Here is a 20,822-nt window from a genome sequence, read left to right on the forward strand (position 1 = left end):
GACAACGAGCTCTGTGGAAAACACGGACACAAACATAAAGATTCAGACAATCAGCTCTATGCTATTTTGGTTTATTCGGGCTCTTTTGATTGTCTGTACCGTTGTGTGACTATGTGTGTGTGTGTATGTGTGTTAGGAGATAAGTAGTTGGTAATCTACTCCAGCCTGATCCGTCTCTGAGCTCCAGAGGAAAGGAGTGCAGCAAAGCTATTCTGGGAACTGCTCACATCCAGTGCACACACAAAAACAACCAAATTACAACTAAATGTGACATTTTCCCATCGCAAACCCTCATCATATCATGCACTGCACCGCTATTTGAAGTTGTCGCTTATTTTCTGATAGTAACTTTTACAATATTAACACATTAATAACTTAATGCCTTAACAAACAACAATGTCATAACATACTAATGTGTGTCGTTTCCTTCAATTTGTTACATTACAATTTGTAAAGAAAAAAAGAATCAGCAGACATATTCAGAAAACTACAACCTCATTTAGAGATTGAAGTCAATCATTATATTTTCAGTCCTTCTGTTAATACGAGTATTATAGTGAACAGAACATAGAATAAAATAATGTGAGTTGTGTTAGCAATTTGAATTCACACTGAGCTGCCATCATGTTCGTACACACACCAAACTCAACATCACCGAGGCTGCTATTGAGGTAATCATGTACAAAATGAACTTTAGCAGAAACTGATATCATTTGCACATCATGTTCCATAAATTGAACCCAAATTAAACACAAAAAAAGATCTTCAGTTTGCAGAAGAATATTTTCACAAATGGCAGCCATATCAATGATAAAATCGTACCTTACAAGAGAACGTCCCCCCCTCGCCCCCCCCCCCCCCCCCCCCCCCGCCCCCGCCTCTGTACAGCAGGTATTTATCCCCGGAGAACGAAGTTGAGTTTTTCCAGTGAAGAGGATTGTCAGTGAGGGAACTGTAAGCTTCTTAGTGAAGTGTTTAAGCTGTAGCTCTGCTCCATACATCCCTGCAGCATTACTGAACCTGCGAGGCCCAGAAAGTTACATTCACAACCTATGACAGTAGACATTCTAGATTTAATATTTAATAATCCCTTAAAACTGCATGATGTTACATTACATCGCCTCCTCGATGAAACTAAAACAATATTTTGAGTCAAAAAGGTGCCATCCGTGTCACAGAACAACCATGACGTGTATTTTTTTACCTTTTTGTTTGATGTTCATGCTATAATCAGATTTGTGCAATCCCATGAAATGTAATCTATTACATCTATCTGATGACCTTAAGTCTTCAGTTCTTGTGCCGTCAATGAAAGAGCAACAAATTAGACGGTTAAAAGAGATGAATAATGCGTATTCAGTTTATTGTGACTGAAAGACTCACATTTTCTTAAAAGACTAAAGAATGAGAAAACTCCCCAGAAATAATCTCCCAGAGACAATCAAACAGTGCTGAATTATTTTATTTCACTTTTACAGATTTGACAATTTATTCCAAGTTTCTTAACGGTGAACACATTCACGAAGCACAGCTACCAGAAACTACAAACAGTCCAGTTTGTCAAATGTACACATGGGTCAGAGAGGAAACATCTGGTACTGGCTTCAAGCATGTTCCCACCAGTACCACAACAGCTGGAGTGATGATGTATGTTCTGTCTTTAACAATGTTTAAAATGGCACAATCAACGCTAGTGCTGATAAGAACAATGGTCATTTAGAATGTCTACGTGGTATCATACAACCAACTCTCTCCTTAATGTAAAAACGCAGAGTGAAGGAATGACACTTTCTCCGATGCGAGAGCCCAAGAGAAGCCCAGGGGAGCAAGACGCCGCAGCTCTGCTCAACAAAATGAATAAACGTGTGTTTGTTTTTTTCAAGAGTGTTTGTCTTCTTCCCTGTCTTGCATTAATTCATAGTTTTAATAAAAAAGCAAGAAAAAAAAAAGAAAAAAAAAAAAAAAAAAAAAAAGAAGTAAAGCGCCCACTCGCAGAGGGAATGTGGGAGAGGAAGCTTAATGCATCGCAGTTTAGTAGGAAGGCGGTGGGAGTCAAAAGAGAAACGATTTTATTTTTACAATCATTATCCATCTGTCATTTATCCGACTTCCTCAGCAACGTCTAAAAAGTGCATCTGGACTTTATGGCTAAACAGTGCGACCCATCTGTGACACCAACTGTAGGACAAAAGGAAAAACCTCATCAAAACAAAAAATGACCACATTTAACAATTTATATTCATTTTACAACGGAGAACAAAAAAAAAAAACCCTGCACTGACTGAACAAAACAATGCCACAATGTTGATCGTGTGTTTAAGTCATTTAGACAGCAAACGTTTCTGATAAGGCTTTGTCCAACAATGTGCGACTAAAATCATGAAACACTTCATGAATTTAAAAACATTCATGTGGTTAATTAATTCCTTCAGTTACCGTCTTCCTCGCAACAGAAATGCACTCTTTACACAAAACATACTTCAAACTACCGATTAATCCAAATGATGTGACAGAAGGCAGACTGATGACATGTGGTCCCACTGAGAGCATACCGATATCACATTCTTCTCAAATACAGTGCAACACAAAACACCTTCACACACAAACTTCTCTTTACTCCACTTAATATTTGTTTTTATCTGTAGTTAATATGGCATTTTATTGAGATACGTCACATTGGTAAAATATATTGATTTCTCAGCACATACTGTATCTTCACTCTTATTTCCTGTGTTGGTCGGTTTGAAACTAAACAAGACATTAAATCAAAAATAAAAAAGGTACTGAGTCCAAGTTTGTGAAAGGGTAAGGTTAGGTCATTCGGCAAAAATAAGGTTCACATGAGGGCAAGAGGCAAATTTGGTGGACTGTTAATACTGATGGCACAACAGGAAGTAGACGGGAGAAAGTGCTAAACACGAGGCAGCGAGGACCATGTGAACGCAGACAAAGGACTTTTTGTAGATTGGCAGATTCCCGGACACTCAGCTAGGTTTCTCTGTTCAAACAACTAAAAGAACAAAAGCATGCCGGTTCATTGCTTGGTAAATTGTAATGCTGGCAAAGCCACGCCCATGCAGGTTAGATGAGGGCAGCAGTTATTACGCCACACTGACAGAGTACGGGGGTGTGGTGCAAAATCACCCCAAATATGTCTGGATATCTGAACCAAAAACAACCGGAGCACCAAACAGAAAAGACCAAAAATATCTTTCTACGCCAGTGACCCCATGCAATGGAGATGTGGGAAAAGTGCAGTTCCACCTGTTCTGTTGTTTTTGGTTCTAAAGGCCCATATTGTGCCTTCCTAGCCACTAAACAGGAAGGCGTGGAAGACAGGAGAGGAATGGGTCCCCTAAGCTGCAGTCTGTGTTCGTGTTAGTGTGGGAATAAAAGCAGTGGACAAGTTTGAGACAAACTCCCCAAAACCAACATCAGAGAAACCTTTCCCGTCCATTCTGCTCAGTGATACATGGCTTCATAATATACGCAGCTTTAACGCTGAAGAAAAATGACAATACTGAAATAAATATTTCCACGTTGATAATAGTAAAACCGCTTCAAAGCACTGACTAGAGCTGTGACCAGAGAAGACGAGGATAGGAAGAAACCCCCCCCCCCCGGTGATACAGCAGTAAGCAGAGTGTCGTGTTAAATACCGTTGTGCCAGTGTTTCCTGTGACGCTCAGCTCTGGTCACAGCTGCAAACGGTGTAGATGACAGCAGGTTAAACCCTCGTCGTACCGTCTAAATCTCTCCTCAGTTAAAACCCGTGCTACACTGCATCTGCCCGAAACGCAGGATAAACATCGACATCTACGTTAAGACGTGACCTAACAAATTATCATCTGTGCCGGCACTCCTTAAACTATACGGCACAATGTACCTGATATTGACATAAACAGCCAACAATGGACCTAAAGTAGAACAGTCCTCACAAAGCTGTGGGAAATGACGGTCCCAGCCTTCATATGTCAGACATGTTTACTGCAAAGAGAAAGCTTCTAATCTAATAAAGGGGAGGGTGGGGACGGAGGTAAATGCAATAAATAAAATACATGACATATATTATTCATATTCATATATGTATAAATAATATAGTACAGACGGTGAGTTCTGTCTTGGCTCGACTGTGTTCAGAGAGTGAAATGACGGTGACAGAGCGAAGCCTGGTCCAGGTTGCCTCAACAGAGAGCTAACTGTAGCACGCTGTCACTCAGCTGGCGTCCCACTGGGACTCAGTGTTCACTTTGCCTGTTAAATATAGACCCAACATTCAAAGCTAGACTACAATTCATCAAGTTACGGGCCCCCGCTCCCGTGTATCGTTACGTACATTCTCGCGTTGATAAGATTTGACCTTTTATCAGCCCGACTGGGCTTTTCTTGAGGCAGGCGTTTTTATTTTTTACAAGCAGTGGATGGATGATGGCCTTTTACAGACAGATTTAAACCAGCGGCGGCGACCGTGGGTGTCGTGTGTATTTGTGCGTTTTTGTAAGAGAGAAAGTGCACGTGAGTGTAGGCGTGCATGTGTACGTTCAGAGGATGCAAGTATTGTACAGATGCATGTTGCAAGTTCAGGACGTGATGGGGTTTTCTTTGTCGGATTTTCTGAGGTGTCAATGTTCAGGATCAGCCAAAGGATCTCTTAGGAGAACGGGAATCCATGTTTTGAATTAGAAGCTTTTTGAGGCTTTTCACTTCACGTTTTGGACATAATTGCTCAAACTATGTGAATACAAATTTGAACTTTTGATGTTCTTTATTTTTTACTTGCAATTCCAACTGGTCTCTACATCAAAACGGCCCGCGGGGCCTCGGTTTAGACGCGGGTGAGGAACCCCAGGTTGAGCGAGCCGGGGATCTGGATGGTTTCCAGGGCGAGGGAGGAAGGGCTGAACGGGAAAGTGACCGGGTAAATCATCTTCGTGTCCATCAACAACTGCAGACTCTCACAACGATCTCGCAAGCGAGTCTGAATGGAAAAAGAAGAGATCAAATCATTAATATGCGGTCACCTTGAATTCAACAAGAGCCCATTTTAATTTAGGGAAGAAGTGAATAAATTAAAATCGGTTCAGTTCATGAACTTATGGGACTGTACCGGTGTTTTTGCACAGTCTAGTGCTTTGCATTGCTGCTACATTTTTTTCCCACCACCGAGGCAGTCAAGTTTTTTTTTAATTCCTTTAATTTAAGTCACAATGTGCAGAACAATTCACTGTGATTAGATAAGCTGTTGTTTGAAAAATACAAACTGCCTGGAAAGTAGAAAAGTACATAAAAAAATACAAAACATGTCATTTTTTAGGAAAATTGGTTGGTGTAGAGAAGGTCCGCCAATTTAGTTGCAAGTGGATCGAGACATGCCAATATATTAGCAGAGTGTTAAAGTTCTATACCTGAGGATTGAAGTTACTCATGAAACTTAACGTCACTGGACTCAATTTGTGCTTTGGAAGGTGTAACATTTTCAGGTGGTGTTTTCCAGCAGCATTCATTTCCTTAATATTCATACTGTAGCCACGTGAAACATGTTGTATTGATACATCGGAGTCAATCACCTGTATGGTTCGTATGAATGACACCGATACTCTCTCCTCAAATTCGTTGACTGGAGTGTAGAGGTTCAAGACCTTCACAATCTGGAGGCGACACAACACAGAGAGGTTAGAAACACATTTCACCGACAGTGAATGGAGTTTCTTAGCTTTTAAAACAGACTGAGGTGGAGAGCGATGATTTCAAAAGCTTGCCTGGTCTCTTTGAATGTTGCTAATAAATGACGGGACAGTTCACCTGAGCAGTGGTGAGGGCCAGGCACATGGAGCAGATGGCCCCGGCGTCCTCGTCAGTCTTCTTCTTCACCTGCAGCAGCTGAGCGGCCTGGATCAGAGGCTCCAGAGTCTCCTTGGCTCCGAATGTCATTAGACCTTTGTCTCTGAGCCACTCCTCCAGCTGGCTCACATTGTACCTGCACACAAACACACGTCACAGGTAAAGAAACAACAACAACACAGGGTAAAGATATCAGCCACACTTTGGAGCTCCGCTCTGAGCAGCAACATCTCGTACTGTACCTGATCTGCATGCCTTTGCTCCAGGAGCACATGTCCTTGCGCAGCAGCAGGTTGTTAAGGGTGACGGCTCCGATGATGTAGAACTGCTGCTTCACCACCTGCTTGATGAGCTCAGGGTCGGTGCCGTGCTGGCACATGGTGGAGTGGAAGGCGCTGAGCTGCCGCAGGATGGAGTCCAGCGTGTAGGTGCCCTCGTCGGCGATGCTCGATGTTCGCTTACGGAGGCCTGTGGGCTTCACCCCCGACACTCCCTGGATGGTCTCGTGTTCCAGCATGCCAGAAACTGCAGGGAACACACACACACACACACACACACACACACACACACACACACACACACACACACACACACACACACACACACACACACACACACACACACACACACACACACACACACACACACACACACACACACACACACGCTTTGTAAGTATTTGTATCGTGCACAAAAACAAATCCCATCAATACTACAGGAGTATTAGCTTGTAGGACCACACACACACACATGCACACACCTATCATGGGCTGGAGGATGTTCTCCATGCACTTGATCAGCTGCTGGTAGATCTGGATGGCCAGGTCACTGATCACCTGTCTGTACTCGGCCAGGTCGAAGTTGGACAGAGAGTGTTCATTCTGCCTCTGCGTGTTGTGCTTCATGAAGGCCTAACAAACACAGATGAAGGCAGAGACGGGGTTTAATGTGCATGTGAGAGGATAGGAACCTCTGTTTATCCTCTGCAACACTACGAAAGATACTATTTCATTCCAATCTATGATATTTTATATGCATGTCAGCTTTTACACTTTCCATCACTATAACACCATTTGCAATCACAGGAACAGTGAATTCATTTTCTACAAACAACACAAAAAACAATCTCCCGTTCATTTAACGTTTTATATTTAATGTCTACCGGTTGATCGATTTCTTCCAAGAAAAAACGCAAAAAACAATCAAATTGTTTAATTGAATCCAAGTTTACCAAACCCAATATATGTACGTGTACACATTTGAGCGCAAAGGTTTCTACGTTGGTGTGCATGGTGCGAGTCTCACCTCGTCTCCGCTGTATTGTTTCAGACAGTGCAAGAAGCGGCAGGTGTTCGCCAGCCAGAAGGAGACCGTCTCAAAGTCGTCTCCTCGTTTCTGACAGGAAGAGACGAGAGGAAGAGCAAACCGGAGTCAGAAAACCAGCTGGTAATAGTCAAGTCTTTGTCCAAGTCAAACATTCCACAAATGACTGATAAAAAAATAAATAAATACGAAACCCTGTACAGGTCGCCCCCAAAGTCCTAATAAAACACAAACCTTTAGGATCTTCTTAATGCTGTTGATGGTTGAGGTGAGCAGGGTGCGGACCTTCTGGTCGTCATTGTTGTAGTCTGCATGTCTCAGACACATGAACAGGATGTAGGCCGGCAGACCTGGGATCAGATTCACAGCCACGCCACGAGGCTTCAGCTCTGGAGAGACAAGAGGAGCAATTCAGAGTTCAGCGATGGACTGAGGAGAACATTAGGAGACACGTTTCTGCAGTCGATACAAAGATTCATTTTGTACAAGATGGTTTCTCGAGTTCAGACGGTAGAAACTGTGAATGAAGCCTTTATTTTGAACATGAATGGGGCATTATAGAGTTATCTTTAAAAGAAGAACAGTTCCATGTTAGGCTCAGTGGTTTGTCCTTAAATAACCTCTTTAAAGTTGATCGATTTTTGACGACTATCTTTCATCTAATTGTTTCTTGCTCTTCATACTTAGTTCTTACCCAGGATGAGGTTCTTGACCAGTTTGAGCTCATCCTCCTTCTTGTACTCCAGCATCCCTTGGAAATCTTTCTCCCTGCGAGGAATGTTGACGGGGTGCGTCGGCTCGTCCACCATCTGTCCTGGAGACGTCTGTCCCTCGGCTTGACCCGCTGGCAGACACACAAGACATGACAGTCAGGCGGCATCCTGCCCTGCAGCACCCAAACACATAACATGTACAGACTCTCAAGTCTTTGCTGATCCATAATTTGTCAAGTACCCCCCATCTCTCCGATCCTCTTGGAGTAAACCTTCAGCTGCTTCTTCAGCTTGCGGATGGTTCGGTCCTGCTTCTCCAGTTGCTCCATTAGATCCTGAAACCGGCCGAGGGTTGGAGTGATGGAGAGAGAGAGACGGATAAAAAGAGAAAGAAAAGAGAAGCGTGAGGAGAAACGGCAAGCCTCCGACTTCTCAGCTTCACACTCAAACACTTCTGTACATCAGCTGTTGGCTTTGCATTTACTACCATCTTGGAAACAAAGCAACAGAGAGGAGGGGTGAGGGGGGTTTAAAATCGACATGAGCTGCTGTGCTGATTGCTCTTTCAGAGGAAGAGAAGCTGAAGGACTCGCTGGCTGTTAGAAACAAGACAAAAGGTGAAGAGCTGCTACGCTGTGAGTTAGAAGACGCCGCTGTGGAGAGTTAGAGCGACATTCAGCGCTGCTTCATTCAAAACACACAAACCTCAGTTAGTGCTGACACGTGCAAACACACACGCATGCACGTACACTCTACATACAACCATCCGTCGTAAAATGGTGACTCGAGCCTCTCGGGATGCTGTGGGGTCTTCGGCCAGGCGCTCCTGTCAGGTGATACCATCCACACAAATGAGTGTGTGTGTGTGTGTGTGAAACACTGTTTCAGGTTTTGTATGCGTGGCCCAAGTGGAGATGAAACGACCAACCCAAACATGTTCCTGCCACGCTTTGCAGTGTGCAAGAACGGGGCTCAAATGTAGCAAAAACCACATGTAATGTTTCCGATTGTTCTTTTGAATTGTTGGTTATGGATCTGTTATGTACATTGTAACTTGAAATGTCGATTGAAAAACCTTTTGACTATTTGAATATAAAAGTCATGTTCAGTCAGAGAAGAAAATGTTTACAAATTCAGGCATGAAACCCATCATGATATGGTCGTTCCACGGACTCCATATTTATGTCATATCAATGTCTTCATTGTTAACGGTTTCATATCTTAACCGTAACCTTGTGCAACACATTGTTTCCTGTATGTACGGGATTCTGCTAGTGTGTGTATTTGTCAACCTGTATGCATCTGTGTGTGTGTGCTGCAGCGTACCAGGTTCTCGTTGGTGAGCCGGGTGATCTCGTGTTGCAGACTGGCTTCGATTCGGGCCTCTGGAGGCAGCTGCAGGTTTTGGGCCAAGAGCTGCTGCTGACGGTTGTTCTCCTCCTTGACATTGTGCAGCTCGCCGCGCAACGACTCCACCTCGTTATCGTAACCTCTCCGCTGAGTCTGCAGCTGGTGCTCCAGCAGCCTGAGGTGGGGGAGGAGGAGGAGGAGGAGGAGAAGAAGAAGAAGAACAGAGGTGTGCCAAAGATGAAACAAGGAAGGAGGGTCGATAGAAGATGGAGGGAGAAGGGAAAAGGAAGAGGTATGTGGCAGGTGAAAGGAAGTGAGGGAAGACAGGACGATGGAGTGGGATAGAAGAAAAGTTGGGGAATAACAAGAGAAAGGGAATCGATGGAAGAAGGAGAGGAAAAATAAATCAGCATTGTAGCGTAAGTAAAAGAACAAACAACAGTCAGAGAACGAGCTTTTCACCAGTGTGGTGACGCAGGACAGCGGCATGCTGTGCAGACACTACCAGCAGCCCAGAGTCCAGCCTCTCCGAACACTCTTTAAATCTGCTGACTCATTGAGATTCACTTTCTTTAAACTTAATGCTCAGAACGATTCTCAGGTTCTTCTCCCCGTGCGTAATTTAAAAAAAGATATGAGCAAGGAAAGAAATAAGCTTTGCACAAAGGAATGTTTGTGAACAATTCTTAGGAATTGTGTTCAATGTCAGAAACAAGACTTGTTTTCTCGCTGTGTTTCAACTACATAAGGAACAGCTGATCAGTTAGCAAATCGAATACATCTGGTGGCATAAAAGCATTTTACAATGCAAATAAACCAACGAGCTCTGCAGTGAATATTAAAGTTAATATTTTACAGGAAGCTGAGATATTTTACAGACTGTCATAAGTGAGTAAAACAAGGTTAGTGGCAGAATGAAGACAAATTCTGAAGCACTGTTATAAATAAAATGGGAAAATCAAACAAAAACCTTAAATAAATGACTATCCATTAAGAAACATGTGTGGAGAATCTCTATAGAACTTTTATAGAGCACCCAACCCTGTCAGAAGAGTGTGTGACCAAATCAACTGGGCAAATCTTCGGTTGTGCCAAAAATATCGATAGCACCCGGGTAGAACACATGATATGCTAAAACTCTGTAACACAACGCTAAAACTACCCTCGTAGGGCCCCTCTAATGAGGTCTGGGGCCAAATGCATAACACATAAAGTAGGCTTAGAGAAGCTGTTCCTATTAGTCTGGAGGACTCCTGAATACCAACAACTACTACATGTCCTGTGAATAAGTTCAAAGACGTGAGAGAAACGGTCAATGAAGCGTGAGCGCGAGAGAAGAGGTGAACGAAGAAGAACAGCAGCAAACATTCTTTCCTGTGAAAAGGCAAACGTATCATGCTAAAAAGAAATGACACCTGATGGTTTCCTTTAAGCCCTGATTAACCAGCCACAGCTCTCCGTCCTCATTCAGCTTATGGAAGTCTGGAGCGGCAGATCTGACCGACAAACAAAACACAAAAGGAACACGAACAACACAACAACAAAAAAATAAAAATGTGGGATGGTGTGGTTGGGGAAGGAGATGTGCAAGACAACAGTAACACGTCTTCTTCTCCTCATCTGAGATGTGTGCATGTAAAAACTGTCCAATATGATGCAAGACGATGTGGAGTGACTGAATGTGACTGTGGAGAAAGAAAACCTGTGTCCATCTACCTTTTAAAGTTACTACGAGGAACTTGTAATGAACGCAGCGGCTCCTCCTCCAGCCAGGAGGGGGCGACTGTCGTACCCTGCTGCGTTCAAATGAGAGGTTTTCTAAAAGGGACTCGGAGATTCTACCACTTTAGTCCACAGGCACCACCAAAATCAAAACAAGTTCCTCTTAGTAGCTTTAATTCATGTGATTCAACCACCAAACTAAAACTGGAAACTTTCTATGCCATCAGGATTTGGACTGTGACGTTAATCTATCTGTAATTTGAATTACTTCCAACACTGAGATACCCACAGATTCAGGTTTTAAGGCGCTGCTGATTGCAACAGTGGTGAAGTCCTTAATTGTCTAAATGTAGCCTGCTGTGTACTAAATACTCTCCACTGTATGTATGTCAGTGTGTGAACAAAGAAGGCAACAAAGGGAGCAACATGGAAGAAAAGGGTATGAAGGCAGTGACGCACAGCGCAGAGGTTTGGGCAACTCTGTTACGCACCAATGTGAAGAGTTTCCCTCAACACTGTAACTTTAAGTGTATTCTATAAGAAAAGTAATGTTGTCGCATCGACATCCAATTCATTAAAAGTGTGCTGTGCATCTCTGCTTCGACAAACAAAGGAAAACAAGTGGGCATTCATGCAGGATTTACGCCAAACTCATTCCATAAAGCTGAGACAGGAGGCTTCCACACAGCGACATCCGACCTATCACTGCCTGTTGTGTTGTAAATCTATGTGTTAATAAAGGTTAAACTACAACTGAAGATGACATACATACAGGTTGTTTAGCTCAGACATGTCCATGCTTTCATGCCGCATACTTTGTAAACACTGCACTGCGAACATAAGAGTTCTGCAGCATCTCCAAAAACACACCGGAGCTTTTGAAAATGTCTTTGCATCTTTGTTTTGCGCTCAAACAGAAACTACCTTCAGTTTAAGAGACTCTACTCGTGTACATGCCGATTCATCGAATCCCATGCAGACCTGTAAATCCTAAAACTTGACTCCAAAAGCCAAGCACACATTCCTTGAGCACTGGTAAACACAGTGTTAGAGCACGAGTAAGACCTTTAACTGTAACTAGAGCTGCTGCATTATTCCACATGCAGTTAGGGCCAGAAAACGCCGCGCAAAGCTACCCAAGCTTTACATCAGCACTACAACGTAGAGTCAGCAGTTTCTGCTTCAGTGACATTTTCAACTCGGGTTGGGCATCAGCGTGGCCATGCATGCTCTGTTCCATGATGCGTAGGCCGCGTCTCATTGGTTACCTCAGCCTACTCAGGAGGTCACTGACTTCCAACGGCTTACGCATGAACCTAGGAGATCTGCACAGGACAAGGCAGCGTTCACAAACACACATTTCTTGCACATATTTCACGCTGATATCGAGAAAGGAGCGAGAGCTCAGTGAGATACAAATGTTGGGCTCGGCTGCTTCGGGTGAATTTAACATTGATGAATGTGGAGACCTGGAGACCTGGAGGAGAACTGGCTGGACCAAAGTACCTGTTGGTGTCTTTGAGGCCCATGTACGCTTGCTTGAGTTCATCAGCGTCCTTCAGTTTGGACACATCCTCGACATAGACCGAAGGCTCGGTCATGGTCTCCTACAGAGAGGTAAATAAAGGAAACGGGGATAAATGAGAAAGACTTACACATTTAAAAGAACATCCTAAAAGAACATCCCTTGCTAGCATTAAGCAAGGGAACCAGCATATCTGTGCATCTATGTAGCTGCAGTATAATGCAGCAGACAAACGGTGACAGAGTTTATTTCTTTAGTGAGTCAACAGCAACATGAATAATTCAAAACATACGATGACTTAGTACAGACACAAGTAGTCACCACTGCTCGGCACTGTGAAGCGAGCCCCCTTGTCTGTGTTGCCTTGGTATGAACAGAAATGTACAGGCTGCCATTTCAATTTCTACTTGCAAAGGGTTTTAGTTTTGTCGTGACATCCATCCGCGGGTTGTGAGCGTATCACAGACAGTGTTCACAAGAACCAATGCAAAATGACTGCTGATGAGCAGAACTCTCAGTGAAACAAACGGTCCATAACTGCATTCATTCACACAGACAAAGGACTTGACAGATGAGATCATCAAACTCCAGCCTGGAGGGGACAGCGCGTGTGTGTGTGTGTGTGTGTAAAGCCTCTTAAAGTAAGAATACTGATCTTTTGTTTCCTCTGTGATTTTATGTCATCGCTTCACTTTTGGGTTTCTCGTTTGACAATAATTTGGTCAGCGGTTATGGTTCCAGTGCAAATAGTTGTCATACTTTGGAGGGAACATGCACCCTCACACATCATCTTCAGGTACTGAAGTTTATAGTTGACGTGATGAAACCTTTTCTTTCACTAAACTCTCTGTGAAACGCACTAGAAGAAGCCATATTTGACCAGATATACAGCTAGTATCTATGAGTCAACTTGAAGTTCCTTTAACATCTTTCCTAGCAGCGGTGCTAAGAGCAGCACAGAGCGGTGCTGCTGCTGATGGCTATCACTGAGATGAAATATAAAACTTATTTCTGGATCAGATTTCTTACCTACGGAGGTTTTACATGCAACACCCACTTTGAATAAAGTGTGAACTACTCGTGCATGATGCAGTTTTTAAACTGTACCTTCTCATCCTGTGGGAAAGCATGGATGGAGGAGAGAAGGTGGAGACAGGAGCGTTAGACACACTGACGGTGCAGTGAAAACAATATCGACATACAGTGTAAATAACAACGGGATTTGACCTAAATCACCAACTAACTAGAGTTCAAATGTCAATCAAGTAATGTTGAAGTCATCTTTAGGCCGTTGGAGATTTGGCCTGATCCATTAGTCGTGTTTTGGGACATTGTGCTAACAAATAGACAAACGGAGAAACAGACACCGGTGAAAACACAACACACAAATGTGATTCGGTGGATCCAATCAAGCAGGAGACGCCCACCAAAATCTAGCTTCACTTTGTGAACGAACAACAGCACCATGTGACCACAGAGCCTACATGTTAAATTGCATGAGGATGATTATTAACCACATACTCGGCTTTTCAAGATCTTTGGATCATTTCCAGTTGAGCAGTGGTGATGGATGAACTTTCCCTCCTTGAGGACAGAGACAACAGAGACAGCTAAATGTTCTTCTACCTTGTGGTGCATGGCTTCCTTCTGGCTGACCAGCTGGGAGCGCAGGATCAGCACCTCCTCTTTACGGACCTCCAGTTCCTCGCAGGAGGCGTTGAGCTGCTCCAAGACCACCTTGTAAGCCGGGGAGCCCGGGGCCCCAGCACCAGTAGCTGCTTTACCCAGCAGGCTTTGCCTAATCGCCACTAGATCATGTTTCAGTTTCTTGTTCTCAGAATCCAGCTCCTGACGCTGAGAAGAGAAAAAAATTCAGTGTTTCATAGTTATGACAACTAGTGGCAAAAGAGGCTTTCTGGAGCTACGGAAACACTGTAATAAAAGAAGACGTCTGGCTTTGGATCAAGTCATTGTGAGGAAACATGTGCCAGTGTTACATTTCTACTTTCTACTGCTCTCATAGCTTACCTTAAGGGACTCGTACTCCAGCTCTGCCCCACGAGCCTTTTTAAACTCAACGTCATCCTGAAACAAGACAAAGACAAACTCTGTGTTGACACGAGACAGAATAAGAACAGGGCCTGTGTAATACCCTATGTGTTAACAAATGAGACCTTTAAATCATGTACATGAGCATGAAAAAGCCTCTTATTATATCAAGGAGTCATAAAAAGTGTAAAAAAAAAGTACTTATTTGTTCTCACACTGGGTTATTAAATGCTTACGTATGTATATTTTAGCTTTTATTCGGTACTATACAAGCATTACTGTAGGTTTACAATCCTTTAATGTTAACACACTCAAAGGAGGCTTACAACGAGGTGTGATATAAGTGTTATATCTTTTGTTAATAGTATACACATTGATAATATGATGTATTTCAGAGCCCAGTGTGGGTGTCGGTACCCTGGCTCTAGCCCGCTGGAACTGGTCCTCCTTGTTTTCCAGTTCGTTGCGCAGCGACTGGTTTTGTTGCTCCAGTTCTGTCAAACGTTTCTGCAGCTTGAGGGTCAGCGAGGTGTCGATTCCTCGAGTCACATCCTGCAGGACAAGGACGTGAAAAGTATCGAAATGGCGACGTTTAAATGCGTTCAAATGAAAGTTGCTGATGTTAAAGTTGCCCTAACAGTAGAAACCATATCTCTGGACGTTCCCTCTTATTAAATGTGTACTTAATGCCAACGATCTTACTTCGGCGGCACGGGAACCTTCTTCCAATTCGGCGTACTCTGAGTTGTACGTGTACTCTGATCCGTTGCTGCTGTGGGTGGAATCTGTTCTCCTGTGGCCAGGCTTTGAGACGTTCTACAGGCGAGAGAGACAATAAACCTCTCATTTAGAAAACGATCGACTCCAGTTCAGACTGTAAGTGCAGCCAAGTGTTGAATACCACAAACCATTTGATGTCAGATGTTCATACACGAGTTAAACATCTCATAAGTATTGACTGGGTGTGTGCATGCGCTCCTCACCGAGGAGACCATCTCCTCCTTCAGGTCGTCGTGTTTCTCCTCGAGGCGGCGGTGCTCTGTCAGGAGATTCTGGTAGCGAGATCGCTCCTCGTTCAGATCGGTCTTCAGCTGCTGAGTCTCCTCTAATATGGCACGGGCCATTTTCTCTGAAGGGTCATGAAGAAACACACTGTATGGTTTAGGACAGGGGTTCTTAACCTTTTTGACCTCGGGGCCCAACTGTTCAAGGACAAAGTGTCCCGGGGCCCACTCTGACTATATGCATCAAAAGTGTCAGACAACCTGTAGGTCATACAGAAACAGAGCAGTGGGCCTTTGGAGTCAGTCAAAATGTAAGATTTTTGTCCGCATAAAATAAAAAAGTATCTTTCAGTATAAATAACTGCCGGTGGCTGTATCTGTACAGGTACAGGACAGTATAGGGCTGTAACTACACTATCAGTGAACAACTGCCTCACATTTGAAGAAGATTGGACAAAGTATGACCATTCTACAGAGTTTCTTCATGAAGAGATCCAGGCGGAGCTCTAAAAGGACATTTGGAGACCCAAATGGACACATGGTAACCACATGATATTCTGACACACTAAAGGTGTTTCTCCCTTTATATTGTGATTTTATATTATTTTCCTTTTATTTTTAGCCTTTGCAAATTGCAAAAACTATGTATATATGGTCGAATACGTGGTGTGTGAGTAGCGGACTTGCTGTGCTTAATGGCTGCGACCGAGCGCAAGAACGAGAATGAGAATAGCTCAGTTACGCAAACGTTGGTTGACGGCTTACGGAAGAGGAGGATAAGGTTTGTACTATAAGTACTAGCGTTTTCTAAAGGCAGGAGCTCCATGGTAACATCCGCTAGCACGTTGTCGGGTCTGTAATGTGTCTTTTTCCGTCGAAATGCTGCAAGATACGACTTGCAGCGGTTATGGCGACTTTGGACAGTGTGTGTGTGGGCTCCTTTTGTGGAGAAACCATAAGAAATGAAAGAAAATCGATGATTTCTTTGCAAAGATGAGGATTTTGGGCATGCTGGGATACCAAACACGGACATGTTTTGTGACGTATTTGCGCAAACAAGCCGTAGGACCGGAAGGGGAGGGGATCGAGGATGCCGGTGTTGAACAGTCAAAACCCTTGTTAAATAAATGAGATGATACAATGTGATGATCACAAAGACATTTATTATCATGTGTATGTAAACCTGCATACACAACAAGAAGCCCAACAGACGTTCCCACGAGCGCTGGATGTTTCGTCGCTACGTGTCGCTTTATTTCTGAAGGCTTCAGAGCTTCGTTTGATAGCATTAGCTCACATTCCACACACTGAGCACTCGGCTCTGCCTCGTTGCCTCCGTTCACAAAGCCGTACTTAAGAAAGTCAGGGTTCTACTTGCGCACACATTTAGACTTTTGGGGGGTATGGCACCACTGTCGTCTTCATTTTTTCTTTTTAATAACTTATCCATAACTTTGGCTACAGGCTAGCGGCTAGCTGAGTGTCTTCTTCTGCTTATTGCAGCTTGTGAAACAACTGACTGACGCATTACCGCCACCAGGTGGTGGGAAGCTGTATTGTAACTGAGCGTCTCATGGATAACAGTAAGATCTCTGGTGTCTTCAATTGATAACCTATGCGGTCCCGCGGCCCTCGCGGCCCACAGGTGCAAAACTGAAAGTTTTTCGCGGCCCTCTAGGTGGCGCTCGCGGTCCAATCATGGGCCGCGGCCCTATGGTTAAGAATCACTGGTTTAGGAGACATTCACGCCTTTCTGTATGACTAGATGGATGATTTAGGAGGTGGCGTTTTCATACCTGTCATCTGCTGACTCTGTTCCTGAATCGACCTGTTCAAGTCGTCCTTCTCCTTCTTCAGCGAGCCATTCTGCTCCTTCAGCTCCGAGACCATCTACACACACACACACACACAGAAACACACACATTAACAAATTATCCTTCACTAACATGTTGTGTGACTGATCCATTTATTTTCCACATCCAACACATTACTGTAACTCCTAACTCTTAAAAGATGCTCCCCGGGTTATTTGAGGACAAAAAACAGACAAACAGCCAATATGCATATTTAAGCAAAAAATATATGTTGTGATATATATATATATATACACATTTCCAGGAAACTATGGGACATTGTACTAATCTGGAGCACTTTCTAGTGACCTTAGCTTTAAACTAATAATAGGACTTTTGACCGCGACAGTCTGGAAACTAAGTGGAGGAGAGAACACAGAGGAGGTTTTAAGGAGCGTATATAAGCAGTGACTTTCCCTTGAAATCTAGAAAATTGAGAATAACGCATCTACAGATCTACGAGATGGAGGACCTGGACCACTACAGGCCTGCAGGTACAGATGTGGATCCCGTCTTACTTTCTCCATTTCGTTCCTGTAGGTTTGCGCCCAGTCCTCGATGGTCTTCTTCTCCTTCTGTGTGGAACTCAGCTCCTTCCTCAGCTTCTCCAGCTCCTCCAGCAGCGAGGACACTTGGTTGCCTTTGTTCTTGGCGTCCTCCTCCACCCCGCGCAGCCGGCTCAGCTCGCCACGCATCCGCTCGCTCTCTGCTGTGTAGGTGGTCTCCAGACCGACGAGCTTCTCGTTGACCAACCGCTTGTCTTTGTTCTGGAGGCATGGGACGGATCATGAAAACAGGCAAGTCAAACACCCGCATGACTAAATAAATCAATACAAAAATGGGGGAAAATCCCTCACCTGCTCGTCGATTTTCCTCTGCAGCTGCATGATCTTGTTCTCCATGCCTTTGTTGAGCTTCTTGAGGTGTTGCACTGAGCGAGCCTCGATCTTCAGCTTCTTCAGCTCGCGCCTGGCCTTCATCCTGCGGAAGCAGCACTGCAGGTAGACGATGGAGACGAGGCAGCGCTTGTACCAGCACCGAGCCAGCCAGCCGCGGACGCGCTTCTGGATGATCACCGCCTTGTGCTCTCGCCGTAACTTCAGACGGAAACAGAAACAGCAAAGGAGAAGCAGAAAGAGTGAGAAGAGCCCACGTGGGTATAATTACGTACAGGAAAATATCATTTTTTTATGATTTCACTGATTCCTGTTCCTTTCCGTAACAGTCACACTTGCAACGGGTGTGATTTGCTTGTTACAGTATTTTGTAGAAGTGAGTGAGTAAGTAGGACAATAACTGAACGAGTATAACAAAGTATAAGAAATGTTTAGTTGAATTGTTCTCGTGAGAAAGCTGGATCTTAGGATTTAATAATCGGTGAGGTTGAATTCATTTTGCGGCATTTTGTGACGCGCGTCTTACCGCCTGGTACTTCTGCCGGGCCATGTACGCTCTGAGGATCGTCTGCATGACCAGAGCGGCAGCCTGCTTCTGCCTGTAGCGTTTCCTCTCCACGCACATCCGCTGGTACTTCTGGATAACGGTGGCCGCCTGCGTGCGACGCATGAACTTGGCCAGGCTGAGGAGACCAGAGATAAACAGGTCTCAACGAACCCTTGAACACAACTTTAGACCTCAGGTATTTCATCCTGCGACTAATTTCACTGCAATAATCAAAGCAAATACCGGTAGTTTTACCCAACATTGTCTTTTAAAACAATCCGTTAGAAGGAATCAAATGTGTTCGCATGTGATTGTTCTGCTTTAATGGCTGAAGGGAGTTCAGCTGACTCACCAGCGAGCCTGGTATCCTCTGGTGAACCTCTGGATGGTGATGGCAGAGCTGCGCTTGCGCAGGTACTTCTTGCGCTCCAGCCAGCAGCGAATGGTTTTCTGGATGCGAATGCAGGCAGCACGCAACTTCTCCGCCCTCAACTTCTCCAGGTAGGCAACCTGGCCGGCCCTGAAGAAGATCTTGGTCTTACCAAACTGGTATTTGTCCTGGTCCTGAAGGAAGACAGGAGCAGAGGATCAGGAGTAAGACGGTGATTAGACGGACCAAAGAAGGGACGGATTTACTCTGTGAGACCAGTGTTTGCTTCGAAGGCTAAAGGAGCAGAACAAAGGACTCGGAAATGAAAAGCTATAGGTGCCGTAAACAATGCAAATCATATTATTTTTCCTTGTTAAGAATGAAGGGAAGGTAAAAACCCGGACAGCCTGACCTGCACCAGTTGCTCCATAACATTTCTGCAGGTCAACTTCTTGTCAGCCAACACGTCCTTCTGCTTCATCAGCACTCTGTAACGGCTGAAGAACTCCTGGTACGTCCATCTGAGACACGCACATGAAAAAAAGTTAGCCGCGACGTAAACATTTGATTAATTCGCCGTTTGTTCAATCGAGTACATTCTTTCAGCAAAGTCAATTTGCAAAGAGGGAACCAGGTTTGCAAGGTAATGCAAGGCATGTTTGAGGTGCCAAGTTGTAAAATTGTTGTGACATATAACAGATAACCTGGAAGGGGACTAAAATCCGAACAATGTTTTCTCATGTGAAAATGCTTTGATTTAGGTTCTGCTCAAATCCTCAGGTCAGAATCAATATGTATCTGATATGTATTAAGGAGACCAGTAAGTAAAGCCAGACTAAAATCCTTTGCTGGATGAAACAGTCTCCTCTACATCTAACCATTTGCACAAATTCAGCGCTTGATGGACAACAAAGACGCGGATCAAATCAATCCTGCACCGAGCTGGCTGCGTTGTTGTGAGGATGTATTCAGACTTGATTGTACAGCAGACTCTTGCGTGTCGGGTCAACTCTCTTTTAAGGACACAACGCATATCCAACACAAGACGGTCTACGGGGAACAGTGGCAGTGTTGCTGGGATGCATCAGTACCTGGATGGGAAACCTGCAGCAGAGATGCGGATGGTTTCCAGGACACCGCAGGCTCTGAGCTGCTGCACCGCACGTTTCGGATCAAACCTGCAGACGTCAAACAACAACAGTAAATATGGCTTCTATAAATTACACTTGAGCTAAGATGGCGGCTCCAGATACAACAATTCATGAATGAAGAAGAGGAAGACTCACGTGAAGGCCAGCTTGAAGTCATTGGGTTTGATGCACCGTACATAGTGCGGGGTTGTTGCGTTCAAAGTACCCATCAGCATTTGCAGCGAGTTACGAAACTACAAGAGAAGACAATCATCACCATCATTTTCAAGTGTGAAACGCAGCTTTGGATAACCATCATTACGAACACATGCTGTTGTTTTCTGCAATATAATTGATCTAAAAACAATCAGAGCAGATTAAGAAATAGTTGATATCCCTTCAAACCAACGGAGAAGTCAAGGAGTCATTCTTTCCTCATTTTTATGTGGCTGCAATTCACGACTGGCAGCAATAAAAACAAACGCTGGACAATGAATTT

General features: G+C 44.1%; 1 protein-coding gene across 1 annotated transcript in view; it reads right to left on the reverse strand.

Annotated features, from left to right (window-relative positions):
* Positions 1 to 3,586: 3,586 nt before the first annotated feature.
* The window catches only part of myo5aa (myosin VAa), a 43,235-nt gene continuing 25,999 nt past the window's right edge, over positions 3,587 to 20,822 (reverse strand). The window contains exons 16-40 of the mRNA XM_079293164.1: positions 20,480 to 20,577; positions 20,285 to 20,371; positions 19,606 to 19,714; positions 19,176 to 19,387; positions 18,803 to 18,959; positions 18,238 to 18,477; positions 17,899 to 18,147; positions 17,324 to 17,417; positions 15,507 to 15,652; positions 15,226 to 15,339; positions 14,941 to 15,075; positions 14,503 to 14,559; positions 14,101 to 14,328; positions 12,456 to 12,556; positions 10,643 to 10,723; positions 9,204 to 9,402; positions 8,119 to 8,212; positions 7,859 to 8,008; positions 7,399 to 7,553; positions 7,147 to 7,236; positions 6,602 to 6,752; positions 6,084 to 6,366; positions 5,803 to 5,977; positions 5,568 to 5,648; positions 3,587 to 4,978 (exon numbers count right to left, since the gene is read on the reverse strand). Coding sequence (XP_079149290.1) covers positions 4,826 to 4,978; positions 5,568 to 5,648; positions 5,803 to 5,977; positions 6,084 to 6,366; positions 6,602 to 6,752; positions 7,147 to 7,236; positions 7,399 to 7,553; positions 7,859 to 8,008; positions 8,119 to 8,212; positions 9,204 to 9,402; positions 10,643 to 10,723; positions 12,456 to 12,556; positions 14,101 to 14,328; positions 14,503 to 14,559; positions 14,941 to 15,075; positions 15,226 to 15,339; positions 15,507 to 15,652; positions 17,324 to 17,417; positions 17,899 to 18,147; positions 18,238 to 18,477; positions 18,803 to 18,959; positions 19,176 to 19,387; positions 19,606 to 19,714; positions 20,285 to 20,371; positions 20,480 to 20,577 — 3,639 coding nt within the window. The 3' untranslated portion in view covers positions 3,587 to 4,825. The remainder of the gene's footprint in view (positions 4,979 to 5,567; positions 5,649 to 5,802; positions 5,978 to 6,083; positions 6,367 to 6,601; positions 6,753 to 7,146; positions 7,237 to 7,398; positions 7,554 to 7,858; positions 8,009 to 8,118; positions 8,213 to 9,203; positions 9,403 to 10,642; positions 10,724 to 12,455; positions 12,557 to 14,100; positions 14,329 to 14,502; positions 14,560 to 14,940; positions 15,076 to 15,225; positions 15,340 to 15,506; positions 15,653 to 17,323; positions 17,418 to 17,898; positions 18,148 to 18,237; positions 18,478 to 18,802; positions 18,960 to 19,175; positions 19,388 to 19,605; positions 19,715 to 20,284; positions 20,372 to 20,479; positions 20,578 to 20,822) is intronic.

This window comes from Melanostigma gelatinosum (assembly GCF_949748355.1).
Source record: "Melanostigma gelatinosum genome assembly, chromosome: 2".
In the NCBI taxonomy this organism is placed as follows: Eukaryota; Metazoa; Chordata; class Actinopteri; order Perciformes; family Zoarcidae; genus Melanostigma; species Melanostigma gelatinosum.